Genomic DNA, 21,960 nt, shown 5'->3' on the forward strand with positions numbered 1-21,960 from the left:
GAATTTATTATTCTTCATCATTTACAGTTTCAGAGTTATGTTTAAAGATGGTTTCTGCATCTGGGCATTAGTTTTTAATTGAAAATGTATCTTAAAGCTGGGAGGGGTATCAGCTGGTCTTCTTAGCTTTGTGTACTTTTTCAAACATCCAAGAAATGTTTGAGTGCATAACTAGCCGAACTTTTGCAAAACACCCATTTCAGGTGTTGTTTCTGTTCTTGCAGTCTGCTGCTTGAAATCTCTTAGCATGAAATAATACCTGACTGTATTTATAGCTTGGGGTTTCCACACTGTAAAGGACTTATGTTGTGTGGAAAGGTACGCCTCTCCTCCAAAGTTGTAGGGTGGCAGCAGGTCCTCTCTGTTCTTTATGACTTTGTTTACGTGCCTGATTGGCAATGAGTTTTTTCTTTGAAAAGAAAACGTCAGTAATAAATGCAGCTCATATAGGACTTGCCTGCTGAATTCTCAGTTCTTTTTCTCCTCTGATAGGTTCAAAAGTTGAGCGAGAGAGTAGAAATGACAGCCTGAAAAGGACATCTTTATTCCCTTACTGTAAGGGGGTGAGATAAACAGCGGTTCAAAACCCCAGAACAAGTAGGCTGTCTCAGAAGTGGCTGCTGTGTCCTGTGGCCAGTCTTGTAATCGCTTCAGATATTTAATTCAGCATGTGACGCTTTCTTCTCACCGGGCAGCTAATTCATATGGAGGGTATCCGTGTTGTTACTTGTTTTTTTTTCTAGATGTAAAAGGCTGCAATTCACAAGTTTCTTACCAGTTCTGCAACCAAAATGATACGCTTCTTTTAAAAAGATAACGATCCAGAGATTTATACTTGCTAAAAACATGCAATTGTGGTGTTCATATTTGGTTGCTTTTCTAGAATAAGTATTCTTCCAGTCATGTTTCCCAATGTACACAAAAATTTTTATACCCTTTCTTTTTTTTCCTAGTCAAATGACCTGTCACTTGGCTATGTTAGTGCACATTTTATTGTGCCAGGCTTATCAGATGATAATGAGAACTCATCACAGAGTAATCTGTGTGTATCACCCTGTTAGTTTGTATACCATGTGTAGAATTTATGACAGATTTTATAGCTTTTTTTCCGAGTTATCAGTAATAATGAGTAATACAGGATTGAGAATTGATAACCTGTAAGGTTTGGCTACGAGCATTTGTCCATGTTTGTTAAAGCCCTGTTAGTAGCTTCACATTTAATCACTGGATATAGGTTTTTCATTTTATTTAGGAAAAGCTGTTTTGTTTACTGTAAACATATTCAAAAAAGCATATAAAAATGCAGGTAACTTTTAACACCTTTCACGTTCATGATAAAATATTAGCCTGATCTTTCTTACTAGACTGTAGGAAGTTGCATTAGTGGCAACAGGTTTATGTCCAGAGATGGTAATTTGATTTCCTCTCTCTATTCCCCCCACTTCTCCCCCTCTTCCGTTCTGTGCTATTTTGGACGATATCCTGTTTTCAAAGATCTAGTAGAAGTCACATCTATAGATTTCTTAGGGTTCTTGATTATCTCATACTAAATGTATAAATACTAAATACTCAGATCAGCTTCACACAAGAGTTTTTGTAAGATGTTTTAATGTATTACATGAAAAATATTGGAAACAGTTTTTTGTCTTGTGTTCAATCTCATAACAAAATGCATCAGATTCAGAGCAGAAATATTACTTAATATGGCAGAAAAGCTTGAATTGTTTAATGATTTCTATAATGATTGCCAGAACATTTTAAATATATTTCTTAATTATGTATGATGATAATATGCTGGGAAATCCATAAGTGCGGATAAGGATTAAAAATTAAAATAAATTTGTGGACTGTACATTAAATGAATTGGTTGGGGAGGGGGAGTGATTTAGGAACACCTCATTCTATTTTGATAGTATTTTGTAATATATTTACCTAAAAACTAATCGTATTTAGAAGTGCAGCAAAAATGAGGTGTTATTTACTGCCTGCATTGGTATACAAAGCTTTGTATTCCACTGAAAGTTTTAAAGACTCAATATGTCAAAAAATTACCTCTGTTACCATTGCTGTCCAGGTATTGTTTCCTGATCCGCTGCTAGATGTTGTCCCAATGAAGAACAAGAACAAAACTTTCAGTGCCATTACAGACTTACATAGTTTGTGTTTGCTCTTAAAAAAGTGTATTAATTGGCAAGAATTGGAGGCTGTGTTGTGCGCATGCTCATGCAGGGAAGACACGAAGATGAGTACTGCTGTGTAAACATACGTGTCTGGTCTGCTGTCTCTTTCAGACTCTGTAATGCATCCCATTCCCCAGACCTTTCATTCTCCTTTTGTAGTGTGCTTGGGCAGCTCATAGGAGGTCACTGATACCTCAGTGTTAGGAATTTTTAAAATTTCCTCTGTTCCCTAGTGCATTGCTGTAGGAATTCATGCCTTGCTGAGAAAAGCTTTCATTTTTAAGTGGAATTAAGTCTTTATTTTTTGCTACCCATAATAATGAGAATGTATTTTGATGTTTCACGTTGACTATTGAGCATCCAGTAATAATGCTCTTTGTAGCAAAAAGGCAGAGCAGTCAAGTAGAATGTGAAATAACGTTAAAAGTTAATTACACCTTTTCAAAATCAAGCAAAATGAAATCTTTTCAAAAAGTCTAGTAGCGTAGCATCTTGTAATTATTAACATTTGGATTAATTTTTTAAGGAGCAAACGGGGTTCTTAAGGTATTAGGGACTATAAACTTCACTATATCACTTTGAGAGTTGTAACTACCACATCCATTTTAAAACTGGATAAACAATGTGAAGTACTTAATATGGCCATGACTGAGCAACAAATATAATAAGGAACTGAGAGCATTTTATCCATCCTTGTTGCAAACATTAGACACATTCTTTACTTCCTTGCTCCAGCAGTAAGTAGACATAATATAGTGTCTCTGTAGATGGGAGAGTATCAATTGCAAATGTGTATATTCCTTTTAATAAATCCAGAGCACTGTCTAAATATAAACATGAAACCACGATTTGTCCTTGCTTACTGTGTTCCACTGCGGCCTGTAAGGGACTAAGATTGCAGTTGGACCCACGATATCAACTCGATCCTAATTGGCTCTATTGCCAGGAATACATTTTTGGAATGCAGAAGGGCAGCTTCCTAAGTAAATAAACTGTAGCATAATTGGAAAAAAAAAAAAAGTACAGCATTGTGTTGCTCAGCTGGGAAAGATTGAATCTGACTCTGAAGCAAACGTACGTAATAGAATTCTTAGAACTGGTTTTTAATTATTTTTTTAGTTTTGAGGTTGTTTCCTGTTGAAGCTTGTTCTTTTAATATAAAGGTGGAAGGAAATCTTACCCACTTCTTTTGCATATTCATTGTGAATTCAAGGTCTGTGTAGTAAATGGAAGTCATAGCTCAAAACATCAGTTTTTAAAACAGATGGTAGCATTTTCCAGATAGAAATGACTCCGGGTTACTAAGTGTGGTATTCTTAGGCTGTAGTGCATGCATTTACTGGTGTTTTGTTTTATTTACATGACTTCTTGATGTGCTTGCAAAGTCTGGTTTGTTTTTACTATTGTGACCAAAATCATCCTCTCCCAGCGTAAAACACACGTCATCTCGCTACTTACCAGTGGCTTGAATGTAGTTTCTTGATCACCTGGAAGCATTTAAGTACTTAAGAAACAGAATTGCAGGGTCTGTAAATTGTACATCCCTCCTTCATCCGTCATTCAGCTGCAGTAAGTGTCGCTGAGGACACAGTCTGATAGCAGTTGAGCCAGGGGAGCTTGCTCAGAGAGCTCCTGTGAACAAAGGAACAGTCTGCTCAGTGAGAGGCTGTCCCACTCCAGGCTCTGTCTAGGGCAGAGTCCTGACCATGTACATGCAGAAGAGCACAGCAAGGCCGTGGCTGAAGGGAGCCTGGTTAGTTGCCATGAAATTTGCTGGGTTTGTGTGTATGGCATTGACTGTGTTATTTCTTGATGCTGTGTCTTTGGCATTCTACTTGATCTACCGTCACAGGAGCAAAACACTTTTTCTTCTTCAGAATGGGAACTAAAATTGACTTTTCTGTTCAGTTGCCAGAGGAATGATGTGCATGATCTGAACACTTGACCTCTTGCTGATACGCTCTCTGGGGAAAAAGCATCCTGTACCTTAAGTACCCACTGGTATACTGGGACTGAACCTCATTGATTCTTGCCTTTAAGTTAGACAATCCTTCTGATGTTCTAAAGGATATCCTTGTTTGTCTGTGCGTGTGGTGGTTTTTGTTGTTGTTTTTTCTTTCTTCAAGTCCTTTGGGAAGTTACTCCATGTGGAGACAAGATGTCAGTTTTACTGTCCTGATGTGCAGGGCCAAACTGAGTTCTCAGCCTTCACTTGAACACAGTTTGCTTTGATTAAAATTTCTTGGGCTTTAACCTTGGCATTTAAATGAGATCAAGACTCATGGGGCAACTTCAGCCATGGGAATGTGAGAAGAGGCTTTACTTCTGATCACCTGATGAGCCTGTCCATGTGAACCACAAGCTGAGGCTTCTTGTTGTAGCTGGAAGAGTGAAACGTAGCTGGATTCTGCTCTTCATCACTATGTCTCGAGTCCATTTACAGAGGAAACCCGAACAGCAAATGGGATGGAAAACTTCTCAAAAGGTGAAATAATTCACATTGATTTTGCAGTAACAGAGCTATCAAAAAATTTTGCTCTTCGCATCGTCAGTACTACTAGGACCAGTTGTGTTTAAGTGACTGAAAAATCCTGATTTCCATATCCCTGTTCTTGAATTACACAACACAATCAGTATCACAGTTCTCATAACACGTGAATTAGATGCTTTCATTTCTCTCACATTATTGAACTTCGTTTTCTCCGGATCTTGATTCACATTAAGGCTCCAGTCTTTGAATGTCCCTAGAACTTTAAATTTTCCACGAGACTCCTGCATAAAGTCCAGAGTTACCTAAAGCACAGGTGGAAGACAGTAGGATCAGGCTGTCACATCTCTATTTGTGTAATGCAAATTGTATTTGTTGATCAAGCAGCATGATGCATCATTGCTTAAAACCAGCATTTTCTGCAGCATTCCTGTGCAGTCTCTTCAGCACAGAATGCTGCATAGCTGGTACCGGACAAGCTGAATGCATTGAGGCAACTCCTCCTTTGAGAATGCGTTTAGGCAACTCCTTTTTTGAGACTATACTTAACGCAGTTGAGAGCTGTGGTCCCTTTGCTTTCCCCTTGACCTGGCAGCAGAAGGTGATGCTTTGTTATGGAAGCTCATTCTCTGTGCTTTTACAGTTCGCTCGATTCATCTGAATGGTAGATGTAGGAGCTCCTGGCAAGCGAAGCTGCATACCAAGAAGTAGATGTAGGTTAGTTTTCACCTGTCTCAACAGTATTTTATTATTATTTTGACATAATGTATTGTTACCTGCTATAGTTGTCTAAGTTCCATAATGCACTTCTTTACTGGGAGAATGAATGAATTGTCTTTGTAATATAAATTATTTAAAATAAATAACAGTTTCTCCAATCGCTGCTAATGGGGTATATTTTAAACACCATTGTGTGTTAGGCACCTCTTGCTCTACAGAATAGTAGCTTACTGATGACTTTGTATGAATCATGAATACGTTTCAATTTTAGTGCCTGTCAGTGTTAATGAGCAAGTTGCTGGGACCACCGGTTTTATTTGCCGATGATATAAATCATTTCCTCCTTCCTGAAAGGTACGAGGCACGGAGAAGGAGGATAATGATAAGTCTGTGGGGGTGTGTATAGAATGTAACTGCTGAATTAGGTCAGTGTTACACTGCTGGGAACCTGTTTCTAGACGAGAAGGTGTTCTGATAGAAACGGAGGAATAGGGCAGAAGGTCAGGTTCCAAAGTCTAGAATTTTTAACTGAGAAGCACGTCACGACCCGTGTGATGAGTCGGTATTTATGAGGACTTGAAGAAGGCAGTTCCCAGAACCCTCTGTGAAGTGAGGCTGCGATACCTTTCAATCGAACATTTGTACTGCAGCAGTTACAGTTTTTGTACCTACGATTCAAAAGCTCGTCTTCTGTGAGATCCTGGTAAGACAGGAATATAGCTGTAAATGTTGGGAAAAACTCGTTGTATTCATTGTAAATTCTTAGCACGGTTGTATGATTTTTAGAAAGCTCTAGTCTTACCTGTCAGGTAGGTTAGTATCCTGGGGTACATTGTTACCACACATCCAATGGGTTTAGTACTGGGGCACATATCCTTGCTCATATATCTACTCAGATCCATTTAAATAAAAGGTAGGGCTTCGGTAACGCACACGAATGATGAGCTGTCTTTTGAGGTCTGCTGCTATCATCTGTCCCCGTGTTCTTGCTTTTTTCTGGGATTTGAGAGTACATGTAGCTCACCTGGGAGGAAGGCTCTGTGTTATGGGGTATTTTGGTGACATCTGAGGGAGTGAGCAGCTGAGGCATAGGTGTGCAACCACACTGAGCTATTTCTCATTCCTCAGCACAGAGACCCTGACACGGGCAGAGCACTGCCTGCAGTGGCCACGTGGGCAGCATGTGGAGTCGAAGCTGCGGTCGTCTTTTCCCAGTGTGACTGATGTGGCAGGGCCCCAGCAGAAGCAGAACTTTACCTGGAATTTAATGGCAGATCAGCATGATGTAAAGAAATGGGAAGAAGCACGGCGAATCAGGATTTGCTCAGCTGGCAGTCAAAACTGAATGTCAAGGGGATTTATTTGTCTTCATAGCCTCGTGCATTGCTTGATTAACAATGGAATAGTTAGTGGGGCAGGTAATAGGTGTTTGTCTCCATCCTGCCACTGTATCAAGACATCCATTCAAAGCCTTTGGATGAGGATGGTAATTTCTTTAAACCACTGCTTGGTAGGTTGAATCCTAAATCAACTCTAGTAGAAATGCGACAAAAATTAGCACAAAGTCTCCACAGGATTCAGCTGAATACAGGCAGTTAGAATTGCTTCTGTTGGGCTACCTGTGTGCTCAAAATGGGATGGCACTGCATCAGTTTCCGTGTGAATATGGACAGGTTAATTATAACTAGGTGGAAAGGTTAATCTCGGGCTGAGCCAAACTATATCACAGAATCACAGATTCACAGAATTTCTAGGTTGGAAGAGACCCCCAAGATCATCGAGTCCAACCTCTGACCTAACGCTAGCAGTCCCCACTAAACCATATCCCTAAGCTCTACATCTAAACGTCTTTTGAAGACTTCCAGGGATGGTGACTCCACCACTTCCCTGGGCAGCCTGTTCCAGTGCCTCACAACCCTTTCAGTGAAGAAGTTCTTCCTAACATCTAACCTAAAACTCCCCTGGCTCAACTTAAGCCCATTCCCCCTCGTCCTGTCACCAGGCACATGGGAGAACAGGCCAACCCCCACCTCGCTACAGCCTCCCTTGAGGTACCTATAGAGAGCGATAAGGTCGCCCCTGAGCCTCCTCTCCTCCAGGCTGAACAAGCCCAGCTCCCTCAGCCGCTCCTCGTAGGACTATGTGTTAGTGAGTTTTAATTCTTAACATTTGCAAGTGAATAATCTGAATTAAAGAAATGATGGGAATTCAGAATTTCATGGTTAATTGGTTCGACGGAATTATAATTAATAAAACATAATGCCAAGATGAAAGCAGTACTGTGTTCTGTGAGGGTGTGCAGTTCGATGCCTTCTCTATATCATAAATGGCTAAATTGGTGCCTGAAGTGGTAAATGACTCCCTTTTACATGTACTACTGCTTAAAATACCTAAATTGATAATGATTTGTGCTTACAAAAGCATGTTTTCTTTTGTAATTAGAAGGAAAAATTAAAATACGTGGATACTGTAAGAAGCAATCAGACTGCTTATTGGAGGTGCAGTGGTTTCAGTTAGCTGCCGTAGAGCTTGAAGTTACTTCTGTATCTCTGAGTATATCCCAGAGATAATGGGGAGGAGAGGAGAGGGAAGTGAACAGTCCTTGCAGTTGTCCTTATCTTAAGTATTCTGACATGGCCAAACCAGGTGAACTTCTCCCAAAATAAGCTTCTGTGGAGAATGGGAATATAGTATGAGTAGTATACATAGACTGTCATGATTAGTGTCTTCAGCAAAAAGTCACTATGTAGAAGGAAGAAGACGCACCAGAAAGTCATTTCTGTAAATGTTCTGTATTTGCTGGTGTCTACAGAATTCTGGGTATTTTTACTACACAGATCTTGTTTTAACCTGTGAATTTGCAAGATTGTGAATAAGTTGGTCAATGCAATTACTCGTTTTCTTCTGTCTCCTGGTTAAATTACATCACATGCCTTGGGCAGAAATTAATTTACACGAACGCTTTGCCCAGACTTTTCAACAAAGCACAGAGGCAAAATCTGAGTGTAAGTCCATGCCAGTTGCAAGGTCATTGTAACGGGAGAGCTGCAGTTTTGTCCTGGCTTAGCACTCGGATGAGCATTCTGTGGTTTTGCAGTGTTTCCAGTTCAGGTAATTACAGAAGCTGAAAAATAATCAGTGTTTGTTTTTTTTTCCCATACTCTGCAGTGGTTCACTTGAGGATGAGTTGAGCAAAAGAATTCGAATCAGAAGGAGATGAGACGGAAGCAGCTCGCATGGCACGCAAGGCGTAGGGGAATCCCAGGTGTCAGAGGTCGCTTGCTTCTGCATTTTAGGGGCAGCCTAGACCAGGATTTCCACCCTTTCCTCCCGGCCTCTTCGCTGCCTCAGTCAATGTGCCAGCACAAGTTTTTATGCGGCCAAATTGCAGACCAGACCTGTTGAGGAAGGAGAGAGGTGTTTATTGTGGTCATAGAGTTGGCTTAGGGCTGTTGAAAAACACAATGTAAGTTGGCAGAAGTTTGATTTCATTGGCTTATGCAGGCACTTAAAAGCCTCAGTCAGGTAGTGCAGAGGAACTGAGTGCATTGAACTGTGGTACAGCCTGTATTCACATGGTCGGAAACTTAGTCATGCTGGTATTTTCTACCTAGCAAGCTTTCTGAACTTCATCAGAAGAAAAATACTCGGATGAGGGCACCTAAAAAAAAAAAAAAAAAAAAAAAAAAAAAAAAAAAGAACACCAATTAAAACAAGTTAGTTTTTTAAAGTTGCGTTTTAAAAGTCAGATTCATTCTGAAGAAAACTTGAGTTGGTGATGCCTTTTGCTCTAGATTTAGCAGGCTTAGTAAACTCTATGAATGTAAGCCCTGAAGGGTGGGGATGGATTACAATTGACTGTATTCCAAGGACACTGTTTTGTTCAGATGCAAGCATTAGTTTAGCGGCAATGTTAGAGGTCTCTAAATTTGTTGGTGATAATAAGATCAGGGGCCAGGTAGAGGAGGAGGGGTATATTTGGTCAAAATTTGCACTGTATTTGTAACCGGCCTTGCAAATTTGCACAATTTAGGAAAGGATTTTGAAGTGTATTAGAGAAAGACAGCGACAGCGTTGAAAAGGAACTGGCATGAGATGTTGTAATGAAACAATTAGTAATATGCGTAGTGTTTCAGCAGAAACTTTAACTTGTTAACCTGAGTAGAATAAAACAGTTGCGTTGGAAGAGGCCTTCTAAGATCTTCAAGTCCAACTGGCTGACTGCTTCAGGGCTGACCCAAAGTTAAAACTTACCATCAAGGGCCTTACCCAAATGCCTCAAATGGGGGCAGGCATGGGGCATCAACCACCTCACCAGGCAGCCTGTTGCAACGTTTGATCACCCTAACAGGAAGGAAATCTTTACTGATGTCCACTCTGAACGTCCCCTGGGGTGGATTTGTGCTGTTCTTGCATGTCCTCTTGTTGGTTACCAGTGAGAAGAGACCGGTGCCTCTCTCCTCACTTTCCCTCCTCAGGAGGCTGCAGGGAGTAATGAGGTCTCTCTTGGCCTCCTCTTCTCCAGACTGGCAACCCAGGTGTTCTCAGCTTCTCCTCACAGGACGTGCCTTCCAGCCTTTAACAACTTCATTGCCCTCCTTTGGATGCTATCAAGGACCTTAACATCCTTTTTGTCACAGTGGAGTCCAGAACTGCTCATGATATCCAAAGTGAGGCTGCACCACCACTAGAGATGGAGAATCTCTATTCCTGGCCTCTTTTGACCAGCTGCCTATGCTGTGTTTAGTGCACCCCAAAACTTGGTTTGCCCTCTTGACTTGACAGGGCGCACTGCTGGCTCATGTTGAAGCTCTTTTCTGAATATCTGCAGCCAAGCTTCAATACCTGACAGAAGGGTGCAAAGAGGATGGAGCCAGACCCTTTTCAGTGGTGCCCAGCGCCAGGACAAGAGGCAGCAGGCACAAAGTGGAGCCCAGGAGGCTCCCCCTGAGCAGCAGGCAGCACTTCTGTGCTGTGCGGGTGAGGAGCCCTGGCACAGGCTGCCCAGAGAGCTGTGGGGGCTCCTCCTTAGGGATCTCCAAAGCCCACCTGGGCACGGCCCTGGGCAGCCTGCTCTGGGTGGCCCTGCTTGGGCAGGTGGCCTCCAGGGGTCCCTGCAAGCCTCAGCCGTGCTGTGATGCTGTGAATCAGGAGCTTAGCAGCGCCAAATCACTCTTCCTGAAAAGCTTAGAGAATTCTTTCTACCACCCTACTTTTTTTTTTTTTTTTTTTTTTTTTTTTTCCCAAACGTTGAGTACTCTTGTTGGTTTATGTAGCACTTGGAAGTCTGAGTTGGTCTGGAACATAACATGGTTATGTAGTGCCCTGTGATAGAGTGCGTAATTGTTTGTGTAACTTAGTACTGCTATTTTTGATAAATTACTATAGAGTAAAATAAATAAAAAATAAAACTTTTTTACTTAAATGATAAATAGTGAAGTTTAAATATGTAACAATTATTGAACTGTTGGTATATTGTTATTACAACATCAGTAACTAAATCTGATATCCCCACTTTTATCTAATCACCTAAAATACTTGGTGGGGGTGAGATGAGCTTTGTAGTGGGCTTGAGAAGTCGACAGATCCAGGTTTCCATAGGCACGTGCTGGAGCTGGAACAAGGGAATACAGGTCAGATGCCCAGAATGAATACTGGTGTGCTTACAGAAGGTTGGCTGCAGACTGTGTTAGTCTGAACTGAAGTAGAAACAACCTCCCTTAGCTCCCCTCAGACAGCTGCAGTTGGACACTGTCGGGAAGAGAATATTGGAAAAGCTAACAGATGTGCTGGTTTACGCTTAGTCAGGTCATGAGGTATGCTTCTTTGTGGGCCTAGATCAGCGCCTTGAATCCCATTTGAAAATCTACTGTAGCAGTTTAAGCACCATTGTGTCAGAGTAAACAGCTGCATGTGTTTGGCTGTGTGTCAGTTTCTCAGTGGTGTAACGGTAATTACCAGGATAATTTTTGCTTAGAGTGTTAAAATCATGTTAAATATTTCAACTGTTACCTTTTGATGTCAGTTGCACTCAGTAAAAAGAAATACTAAGTCTAAAATAAAAGATCCTTTATAGCAGTATATACTTTTTTTGCTGTGCTCTTTTCCAGGTGTAGATTACTTTTCTTTTATGTATGTGGCAATGTAGCATATTGTCTTTTCTTTTTTTCAGGTTATGCAATGGTCTCTGCAAGATGGCATGTTCTTGAGTTGGAGCTTTTTAAGGCAAGCATATGCTGGTACTTCAACTTTACTAAGTGGACTATAATTTCTTCTCTCACAACAACTACTTAAGCAGACAAAATTGCAAAGATCTGCCCTGTGTCGAGTATGACAGCCACGACTCGTGGCTCTCCGGTAGGAGGCAATGATAGCCAGGGCCAGGCTCCTGATGGACAGTCCCAGCCTCCCCTCCAGCAGAATCAGGTATGTTACTGACTATCAAGTTGTCTAGCAATAAAGGAGTCGTTTCTTTACAGATGGCATTTATGACTTATTTGAACTGTGAGTTTGTATAGTCCTCGAGATGTCTAGTGAAGTTAGCTATTCTTTTTTTCTTTCTGGAAGTACAAAAGGAATTTCAGGGATGGAGGCAGTGCCATTGGCAAATTAGGTACTGTTAGGGAGCATGCAAAAAATGCTGCCTTTTCAGGCAGTGGCGTAGCTTTTTCAAGCATATTTATTTTGAAAAATAAGTGTTCTTGGAATTATATTGGAAGATTGCTTAGAACTGCATTGTTGTTGTGTCTGCCACAGACTGGTAAAGCTACTCTGTGACTTCAGTTCTGCAAAAGCACTTTTGGGGTAAAAGAGCTTATGGGCATAGCTATCTCTTTATTATCAGCTTCATCTAAGTCTGTGTTCATTGCTCTTGACTACCTGAACCCCATAGTGTGTTGTTTGTTTTTTTTTTTTAACGTGATATCCTGCTTTCAAAAGAAAATTAAAAACTTTCAGATACACTACATGATAATGTGATGATGCTTTTCTGTCAGGCAAAAAAAAAAAAAAGGAAAAGATGCATTTAAACATTGTGACCAAGCCTGGTTAAAAGAAAAGCCACACTTTTTCATTTAATGCAGTATGAAGGTGATGGTTTTTTAATATCGTAGGATTTAATGTTTGTTATTTCTTGAGAATGAATTGTTCCTTGGTATGTATGTGGTGGGCCGACAGGTAAGCTCCCACCCATTTACTTGCTCTCTCCATCTATGTGGAATGGGAGAGAGGATTGGAAGGAGAAAGTGAAGAAATTTGCCGGTTGTGATGAAGACAGTTTTAATAAGTGAAGGGGCGGAGGAGTAGGAAGTGATGCAAAAGCCATCACACACCACCAGTCAATGGATGCCCAGCTAGTCCCCAGCCTGGTGCTCCCCTGGGGAAAAAAATGCCCTCAGTCTTATTGCCAAACATGACACTAGGGTATGGAATATCTCTTTGGTCAGCTGTCCCAGCTGTGTCCCCTCCCAGCCTCTTGTTCAGCCATAAGCTACCCACTCTGGGGACAGAGTGAGAAATGGAGAAGGCCTTGACACTCTAAGCAGTGTTCAGCAGCATCTAAAACATTGGCGTGTTATCAGTACTGTTGTGGTCACACATCCAAAACCCAGCACCATACGGTCTGCTGTGAAGAAAATTAACTCCATGCCAGCCAAATCCAGTATAATGTGTTTAAAAAAAAAAATCTTGAGGTTTTGGTCTTTTTGGTCCTCGTTTGTCTTGGTTTTGGTCTTTTTGGTCCTCGTTTGTCTTCTGATCTTGCTCTTCTGATCTGAACCTTTATTTTCAATTTCAAATTCCAAACAATCCATACTGTTTCTGTGCACAAATAAATGTGCATCTACAAAACACACTGTAGTTCGCACAGCCCATCAAAATGGGCTTAACTAATTGTGTGCTTGGAGGTTGGTTAGTAGTCAGCTGCAGTAGTATTCATTTTAAACGTTTTCAGAAAATATTTTCATGATCCTTCTGTGCTGTTGCTGAAGGTTTTCTACCTGAATTATTCATATTTTCTTCAGAAGATATGTAAAAACAGAGCATCCAGGTAGTCTGTTTTCATCTTCTCGATAGGTGACTGAAAGAAAGTCTCAAAAAAAATTCCTCTCTGGGAAAGTACATAAATTCTTAAACCGTTAAGATAAAACAATAAACATGCTGTATGCTTTCTATTATTTTTTGTTAATAGATCTAAAATCAAATTATTTTATTACACTGTGTGATAATAGGCATATAGTTCAAGTGATTCTTTGAAATATAATGTGAAGGAAGAAGGCAAAATAAGTGGCACAGGAGTACACGCAGTTCTTAAAAGTATTTTCTACATCAATTTTAGACATCTTCACCTGATTCTTCCAATGAGAACTCCCCAGCTACCCCGCCTGATGAGCAGGGACAAGGAGATGCTCCACCCCAGCTTGAAGATGAGGAGCCTGCATTTCCACACACAGACCTGGCAAAGTTGGATGACATGATCAACAGGTACTTTCATACTCCATGCTTTTTTTTTTTTTTTTTTCTCCAGTGTGTGCAGATTACTTGTGCAACTGTCTTGACAGCAGAAGTAGGATTTGTGCACTTTTGTTTCACTGGATTTCTTGAATTTCCTTATTGTATTGGATTAGAGTTGTAAAGAGAGGCTCAAATTATTATCTTTTTGAAAAGTGGAGTCTTTATCAGGGCTTTTAAAAATGCTTATTTTTACTCTATATTAAAAGTTTTACAAAGGATTGTGGATTCCTGATTTTTAAGAAGAACAATTGAGTTATGTGGATTTGTTTTATTTTGCTTTTGAATATAGGCCTCGATGGGTTGTTCCTGTATTGCCGAAAGGGGAATTAGAAGTTCTTCTAGAAGCTGCTATTGACCTGAGTAAAAAAGGTAAGCTGAAAAAACAATGAATGGATTTGGACCACTCCAAATCTTTGCTTGAGTTCGTTTGAGTTCCTGGTGGAGGCTTAAAAGTTCTTAATTATTACCATTACAGCCCTGATGTGAGTGGCATGCAGAACCCTCATAAAGCAGAAACTTTAATATATAAAAAAAAAAAAAGACATCAGTGTAGGTAGAAATTAGGTACTCTATGCAGTATGATTAGCGAGGTTGAAGAAGCTCACAGCAATAAAAATCTTGTCATTCCTGTCCTACCTGTTCTCTGTATTCAGTTAGATATCAGACCTACTGGGTTTGGTCTTCATAACAGATACTAACACTTATAGAATTTTTTTTTTGTTTCCAAAACCAAGTTGCTCATTTAGCTTTCCAAATATCTTGCTATGCATTTTTGTTCAACTTCGGCATATAGATGCTTTTGAGACTATTAGAGGAAAAGTTAGAGCATCAAACAGCATGACTTAGTGGTAATTCTGCCATACTGCTTGCTGTAGCTAACTTACTTGGAACTAGGATGGTTCCCTGTCAGGATTGAGTATATGTTTGCTAAATTGACAAATTTGACCCATGTTGTGGAAAGTTGTGTTTCTTGAAGGTTGTTCTGGACAATATTTGTAGCTCCAGTGTCTATGTAATACCTCAAGTCAGATAAAAATACTGTTCTCGGCTATCTATACTTACCAGCCAGTTGTGTTTTATATATAGTGACATACAAAGTGCCTGTTCCTTACTGTGACATAGCTAGACCAGGATGACTTCATTTCTATGATGATAAAGGTTATTCTTAGGCAGTTTCAAGAATAAAAAGCTGGCTGTGGTCATTAAATTCTTGGTTATCCTAATGTATTTTCTATGTATTTTTTTGCTTTGGAGCTCTAGAGAAACAAAAGATAGGCTGCACCCAGGTGATCCAAAATAGGTTAATTATACGCTGTTGCTAACACTGATTTATCAGCTGGAGTTGCATTTGGAATTGGCTTTCATTGCATGTAGTGAGATCTGGCAGGAATTTTAAGGAGAGCGTAGAATTTTTTTTTTTACGAGATCACACCTGTTCAGGAACAAAAGAAATGGCAACTTACAGAAAGAAAATGCAGCCTTTACCAGTGCCTTAATTTTTTTTCTGCTTGTTATTTATGAGAGATGTATGTACTGCCAGCTGTTAGGTCATGAAAACAAAACAAAACAACAACAAAACAAAAAAACATGTCAGCGCAATGCAATGAAGTAATATGAGCAGAATGAGATTCTTGGCTACTCTTAACATCATTGTACTTCACAAAAGCATCATACATGGCTGAAAGTTCCCAGTCATCTGTTTCTTTCCTCTTGAAGCTCTGAAAAACAGTGAAAGTCTAAGCATGTACTTGCTACAGTATGATTTTATTAAATCAGTGTCCAGTTCTGAAAAGTGCTGCTGCATTGCTATTTAATTAATGTTCCTCTTGCCCTCTAAATTCCTTTGTGTGGTCATTCCATGAAAGCTGTTAGAAATAGTTGCTCTTTAACTGTTATAGTGTTAGTTACATTATAGATTTATTTTTTTCCCGTGATACTTGAAGTTGTGCAGTGGCTAAGATGGCACTTACTTCTTTTTAAAACAAGTTTCAGTTCTCAAGGCATATGGTAGGTTGCTCACTTGCTGTAACAGACACTGCTTTTCTAATTCAGAACTTGGCTGACGCTGTCTGTTTCAAGAAGTAATAAAAACGATTTTTATGTAAATTTCTTAACTGGAAAATGTGTTCTGCTACCTCAGTAAGATCAGGAACTGGACATCTTGCTACCTATCTATGGACGTGTTTTTTTTAACCTGAGGTGTTGTATTTCAAGACAAGAACTGAAAGCAGAAATTGAAAATTAACCAACTGTTAAACTGCATACATTTTTATTATGATCTGTAACTCATTAGAGCCCATTGATTTTATTTTGTTTAATCAAGCACCTTTACCTTTTTGTAGTGGTTAGAGTTCCTAAGTAGCTTTTCTTCCTGATGTTGCCAGTGGCCATGGGCATTGGCTTTCTGGAGTGACTCTGGAGTAATTTCTTTCATTGTGACCCTGTCTTTATGGTGATGTTTGCATCCTCTTGAAATTGCTTCAGGAACTAAAATTGAAAGGAACTTATCAGAATTGAAAGTACTTATTAAGAACAAAATTGCATCATTGTTCTGTTCAAGTGCAAGGAGCAAATTTGACAGAGTAGTATGAATCCTGTCTAGACTGTGACTTGCATTATTCCTGGCAAATGCTTGCTTTTATGGAAGATTATCTCTTTATGTGTAGACATCAATGAATTATTCTTCATTAAGCAAGCCATAAGACTATCAAGTGATAGTCTGGAGTTTCTATTTGAAAAACAGCATTGAACAGCCATACTGATGTTTATTTTCACATAATTCTGGAATGCTTACAAAGTGTTTTGAATAATGGGCCTTGCTCCAGAAATAAATGTCATAATGATTTGGATGCTATAAATTTATAAGGGAAAAAATGGTTCTTGTTAGTTTTTTTTATAGGCTAGAATATTCTTCATTCTTTCTTTTAAAATCTCATCGGCTCTCTACTGCTGTCTTTGTTGTGGATTTTGTTATTTGTAATATTTACATTCTGTTTTTAACATGCTGCCAAAACATCTCTGCACAACACACACAAGCAAGGTGCAATGCAATTTAACAATTTGTAGCTTATTGAAACTGAAACGAGATTTCACCACATAACTTAAGCCTTCAATTTCTATCCCAAATCTTTGGCTTTGTTGAATTGCAAAGACTTACAGAGGGTGAAAAAGTAGAGGGGCAGGCCCTAGAACCTATGAAGGGGAAAAAAAAAAAAAAAAAAGAAGGCTTTTTCTAAAGATCATCTTTCTGGATGTCCACTTGCAATTCTGTTGGACCACCCTTGAGTGAACTTAACTAAGTACTTAAATACTTCAGAACATAAATACTTGTGATAATTAAGAGTTCTTCAAGGTGCTAGAATCCGAGTGCCATGTGTAGCCACTGCCTCCATGGGCAAGTGCGTGTTCCTCAGGGCTTATCAGCTCCAGGTCATCTTCTGTTCTGCAGGGCCTGAGCCAGCCCTTGCCAAGCCACTGAAAAGATCCTTTGCTGTACTGCCCAAGGCTTCAGGTTTAGGGGGGACTTTGCAGGCCTAGTGCCATAACAAGGCATGGAGCCAGCTCAGGTTTTGGGGGTTTCCAGCTGTGAAGTTATGAAATCCGGAGTCCTAGAGAGGAGCTGTTTGATTCTGCTTGGGGCTTTGGTGCTCCACCTTTTCCTTTTCCAATCCCCCTAATTGCAGCTTGCATTTACTGTATGTTGCACATCGCCTTTTTAATTCATGTTTACTTTTTTTCTCATTGCACAACCCTTCTCTGAATACACAGCTCAGAGCTGCATGCATGCAATTCTGTCTTGTTTTCTTCCTCATCATTCTCTGCCTTCAGAATTTGGAAAATGAGCGAGAAAGGGCTGCTTGTGGTCTTACCTAAGAGTTACTGATATTGAATCTGATTCAAGCAGTAGATACCAGGTGACTAATAGAACTGCTGCTTCTCTTCTCACTGCCTTTGGATTGCTGCTCCTTCCTCTCCCACCCTGCTGTCTTCCTGTACCTTGCTTTTGTTGATTCTCCTGTCCTTGTAGATACCCAGTCTTGGTTCCTTCCATGAGTAGCATATGTTATTTCAGCAGCACAGAGCATTGTGGAAGAAGGTAGAAGGTCATTTTATATCCAGGAGTTAGTTACACAGGTACCTTTCAAGGTTCTCCAGCTTTCCTTTCTTCCCAAGTTCAGTGAAACATAGAAAGGACAATGCATTTTGAAACATAATCTGTTTTGGTGTTCCTAAACTTCATTTGAAAAGTCTTGCTGACTGAAGCTGTCCCACCATTGTGGGAGGAGGTGGTGCTGGAAGTACTTGAAAGTTTTAGAGATTTTAGTGCAATGTACTGGTATTCAGAGGAACATTAAAATCACTTGAGGGCATGCTTTAATTTATATTTGAGAACTAAGTTCATTGTTAAATTTGAAAGGAGCATTTCCTCTAGGTCAAGTTGAGTGGGTTTGGATGCCTTCTCTTGTCCTCTTCTTTGTATGTAGGCTGAAGTTGTCATCTTTATGCTCTTGGGAAGTTAACTTAAAGTTCTTTGTTAACTACCAATGTAGAAGTTTCAGGCAGTGTCCATGTTATAATGTGCAGGTGTCAGACTGAGCTAGATGGGAAGCTAATGTGGAATTTTTGATAGTTGGCTACACAGTGTATATCGTGCACCTCTGGTAGTGGTAGAAGAGAGAATGCTGGTGTAGTTCTCAAGGTGTAACAGTGACTTTCCAAAGATTCTTGCTTTACTAGAGCTGCACCCACTGTAAACATATAGACTGCCAAGCCTTGTTGTGAGAGTTTGGAAAGTCTTTATGGCGTGTAATAATACCATGGTGGACAGATGTTATGTGATCACTTTTGAAAGGAACCTTTATTGTACTGTTGTTTGCGAGTATGAGGAACTTCAATTTGATAAAAATAAAGAAAATACTGTACTGATTTTTGCTACTATACCTTTAGTTTCACAAGCATGGCAAAAAACTATCATGTTTTTCAAAATAATTGAAAAATAAGCTAGAGGAGTGCAGTTGTTCAGGTGTCCTTACTAGAACATTAATTCACCATTTATTTTGTCCATTCAATCTTACCTAAGTTTGGCTTCATACAAAGTATCTCTTAAAAAATAACTCTGAAACATTGGACACCAAACCTTTGATGTCTAAGTCACTACTTTCAGTATTTAAAAGTTTGTGTAACAACTAATGAAATTACATATGTAATAGTTGTGGCTGGTTTTCTTTTTTTTTTCTTTCTTTTAAAATAGGCCTTGATGTCAAAAGTGAAGCATGCCAGCGATTTTTTCGAGATGGGTTAACAATATCTTTCACAAAAATCCTTACTGATGAGGCAGTGAGCGGCTGGAAGTTTGAAATCCATGTAAGTGGTTTTGTTTGTTCTGTTTCTGAAAAAAAGTGAGAATGGAGACTGCATTTGTGACTGAGGAGATTGAATGTCAGAAATCATCACAACTGGGAAATGGAAATGTTCTCATATACGTGGCTCTTGGGAGGAAAAATCACCCTTGTTGCATCATTATTTCATCTTTATTGCCTCTGGTGTTTTTGGAAGGGAATAAAACACAAGATGATATGGACAGGAACTGAACTTTGAATGTTCAGTATGGCAGTTCTTGTTCGCAAGACTGTCTTTGGTCAGATGTATAGAGAAGAGACCTGCTTATTTTTATGTGCATAGTATGAAAACTTCATTTTATTTTTTTTTAGTAAAAGCTTTCATCAGTCTTTAAATTCTGAACGTTTGTAGCAGCTACTTGAATGTGAAAAGCTGCCTCTTGGACAGCTGGTCATGTGCCAAATGAGAAACTGTAAAGATCTTGATAAGCAAATTGAAATCTGTGAGAGGGATGGGTGGAAGAAAGAAAAGTCAGTAGTTCAGTGTTGATTTGTGAGTGTTTCAAATAACCAAAAATATTTGGGTCTTTTTCCCAAATTATCTTTTTAGCTGAAAACAGATATAAGTTTTTTGTTTTTTTTTTTAAACCCTTTATTGGAGGAAGTACAAAGTTGTAAGTACAGCATTGTAAAACTCTTATGCAACTCTGCATGCTAGGTGCAAATGGTTCAGAGTTTATAGTTCATGTTGGAGTAGTCACCTGCCATATTGTTTGTTTTTTCTTAATAGAGATGTATTATTAACAACACCCATCGACTAGTTGAACTCTGTGTGGCCAAGCTGTCCCAGGATTGGTTTCCCCTTCTTGAACTTCTTGCCATGGCCTTAAATCCTCACTGCAAATTCCATCTATACAATGGTACACGTCCCTCTGAAACAGTTCCTGCAGGAGTACAGCTTGCTGAAGATGAACTTTATGCCCGTCCTCCTGACCCACGATCACCAAAGGTATCAGCTTTTTCAGCCCTGAATATTGAAATGCTTATTTTATTACCTACTGTTACCTAGCTACTCAGTAGCCATAGAGAAGTGTTTGGGAGTAGGGGGGTGTACTTGATTTTTGTATATCAGTAAAATGTTGTGCTGCTTTTCACTCTTCGATCAATCATGATTTAATACATGCTTGCTCTTCTGACTCTTTCAGTCTTTGGTCCACAATGAAACCGAGTTGTGTTTCTGTGGTAAACTGGCACAAGTCTATTGGAATGCTATTCCTACTGTGTTAATGTGATTGCTTGTATTTGCCAGGTGATGGATTTAACTTCTCATTCAATGAGATTTTGTTGGTGACACATCTTAAGGAGGGGATTATGTGATAACATAGGAATTTTCCCTCCCTTTTCTTAGAGTTCCAGAAGATGAGAGCTAGGGATTTTTTTTTTCAACTGGCAGTTCAGATCAGTAATTTATTTCAGTTCTCGGGTCTGAATTTTTCAGCATTGTTTGCCCACTGGTATTGGTATAAATTCAGGAGATGCATGAATTAAATTTTTGTTGCTTTCTTCTTCTTTTTTTTTTTTTTTTTTTCTTTTTAGTAGAACTGGTAGCTATTGATATGTGAGAACAGAAGATAAAGAACTCTGTGTCCTTGGACTTCCTTGCATTGCTAGCCTTGTTTGTAAGAATGTTATTTTGTGTTCTTGCTGCATTTTTATGCAGCATTATCACATCCAGGACCAGAAAAGAGTATCAGAATCATCCTGTTTTCTGTAGAAATTTAGCAGCCAAGCCTGAAGTACAGGCATTTAAATTCTTACGTATTTGTTAAATTTCCTTGAATATATAACATACAGTATGTTTGCCATGATAATGGGAAAAATAGAGTTGTCTATTTCTAAGCAGTTCCATAAAACTGAATATTTAAACAATATAGGCTCATTCCCTGGTAATTGTTACCTTCTTACAGTTTATTCTGTAAATAGTTTTTTAAAGTAATTTTGTTACCGATAGGTACTTAAAAGTACTTCTAGATGGTTATTTGTAAAAGTCAGATAATAACTGATTATTATATTTCAGGGTTGGCTAGTAGATCTTATCAACAAGTTTGGCACATTAAATGGATTTCAGATCTTGCATGATCGCTTCATGAGTGGATCAGCATTGAATGTTCAGATAATTGCAGCTCTCATTAAGTAAGTTTTTTAAAGAGTATGTTACATAGTTCAAGTTTTCCAAATATGTTTAATAGAATAATGAATTAGTACGAAACTGAGTCTTTTGAAGCACTCCCATTGCCACACCTCTTAACTAGTTGCCTTTAACTTTGATGTTTCGCATGCTTGTAAAGAGACTTAAGTTTCTAGAATAAATTGCTCCTTACTATCTTAATATTATACAACTATTGATTATGGCATTTGATCACTTTTTTCTTTGTTTTTAGGCCATTTGGACAATGTTATGAATTTCTAACATTACATACAGTGAAGAAATACTTCCTTCCAATTATAGAAATGGTTCCACAATTTTTAGAAAATTTAACAGATGATGAACTGAAAAAAGAAGCAAAGAATGAAGCCAAAAACGATGCTCTGTCAATGATAATCAAATCTCTAAAGAACTTAGCTTCAAGAGTTCCAGGACAAGAAGAAACTGTAAAAAACTTAGAAATATTTAGGTTAAAAATGATACTTAGGTAAGATGCTACTCCTAATATGATATGAT

At 39.1% G+C, this 21,960-nt stretch overlaps 1 protein-coding gene across 2 annotated transcripts in view; it reads left to right on the plus strand.

Moving 5' to 3' along the window:
- USP9X (ubiquitin specific peptidase 9 X-linked) overlaps positions 1–21,960 on the plus strand; it is a 100,897-nt gene that overhangs the window by 14,498 nt on the left and 64,439 nt on the right. For both annotated transcript variants that reach the window (XM_084505698.1, XM_084505697.1), the window contains exons 2-8: positions 11,561–11,814; positions 13,724–13,869; positions 14,189–14,268; positions 19,151–19,263; positions 20,029–20,247; positions 21,316–21,431; positions 21,680–21,931. In XM_084505698.1, coding sequence (XP_084361824.1) covers positions 11,719–11,814; positions 13,724–13,869; positions 14,189–14,268; positions 19,151–19,263; positions 20,029–20,247; positions 21,316–21,431; positions 21,680–21,931 — 1,022 coding nt within the window. In that variant the 5' untranslated portion in view covers positions 11,561–11,718. The remainder of the gene's footprint in view (positions 1–11,560; positions 11,815–13,723; positions 13,870–14,188; positions 14,269–19,150; positions 19,264–20,028; positions 20,248–21,315; positions 21,432–21,679; positions 21,932–21,960) is intronic.

Source organism: Aythya ferina (genome assembly GCF_964211825.1).
Source record: "Aythya ferina genome assembly, chromosome: 1".
Lineage (NCBI taxonomy): Eukaryota > Metazoa > Chordata > Aves > Anseriformes > Anatidae > Aythya > Aythya ferina.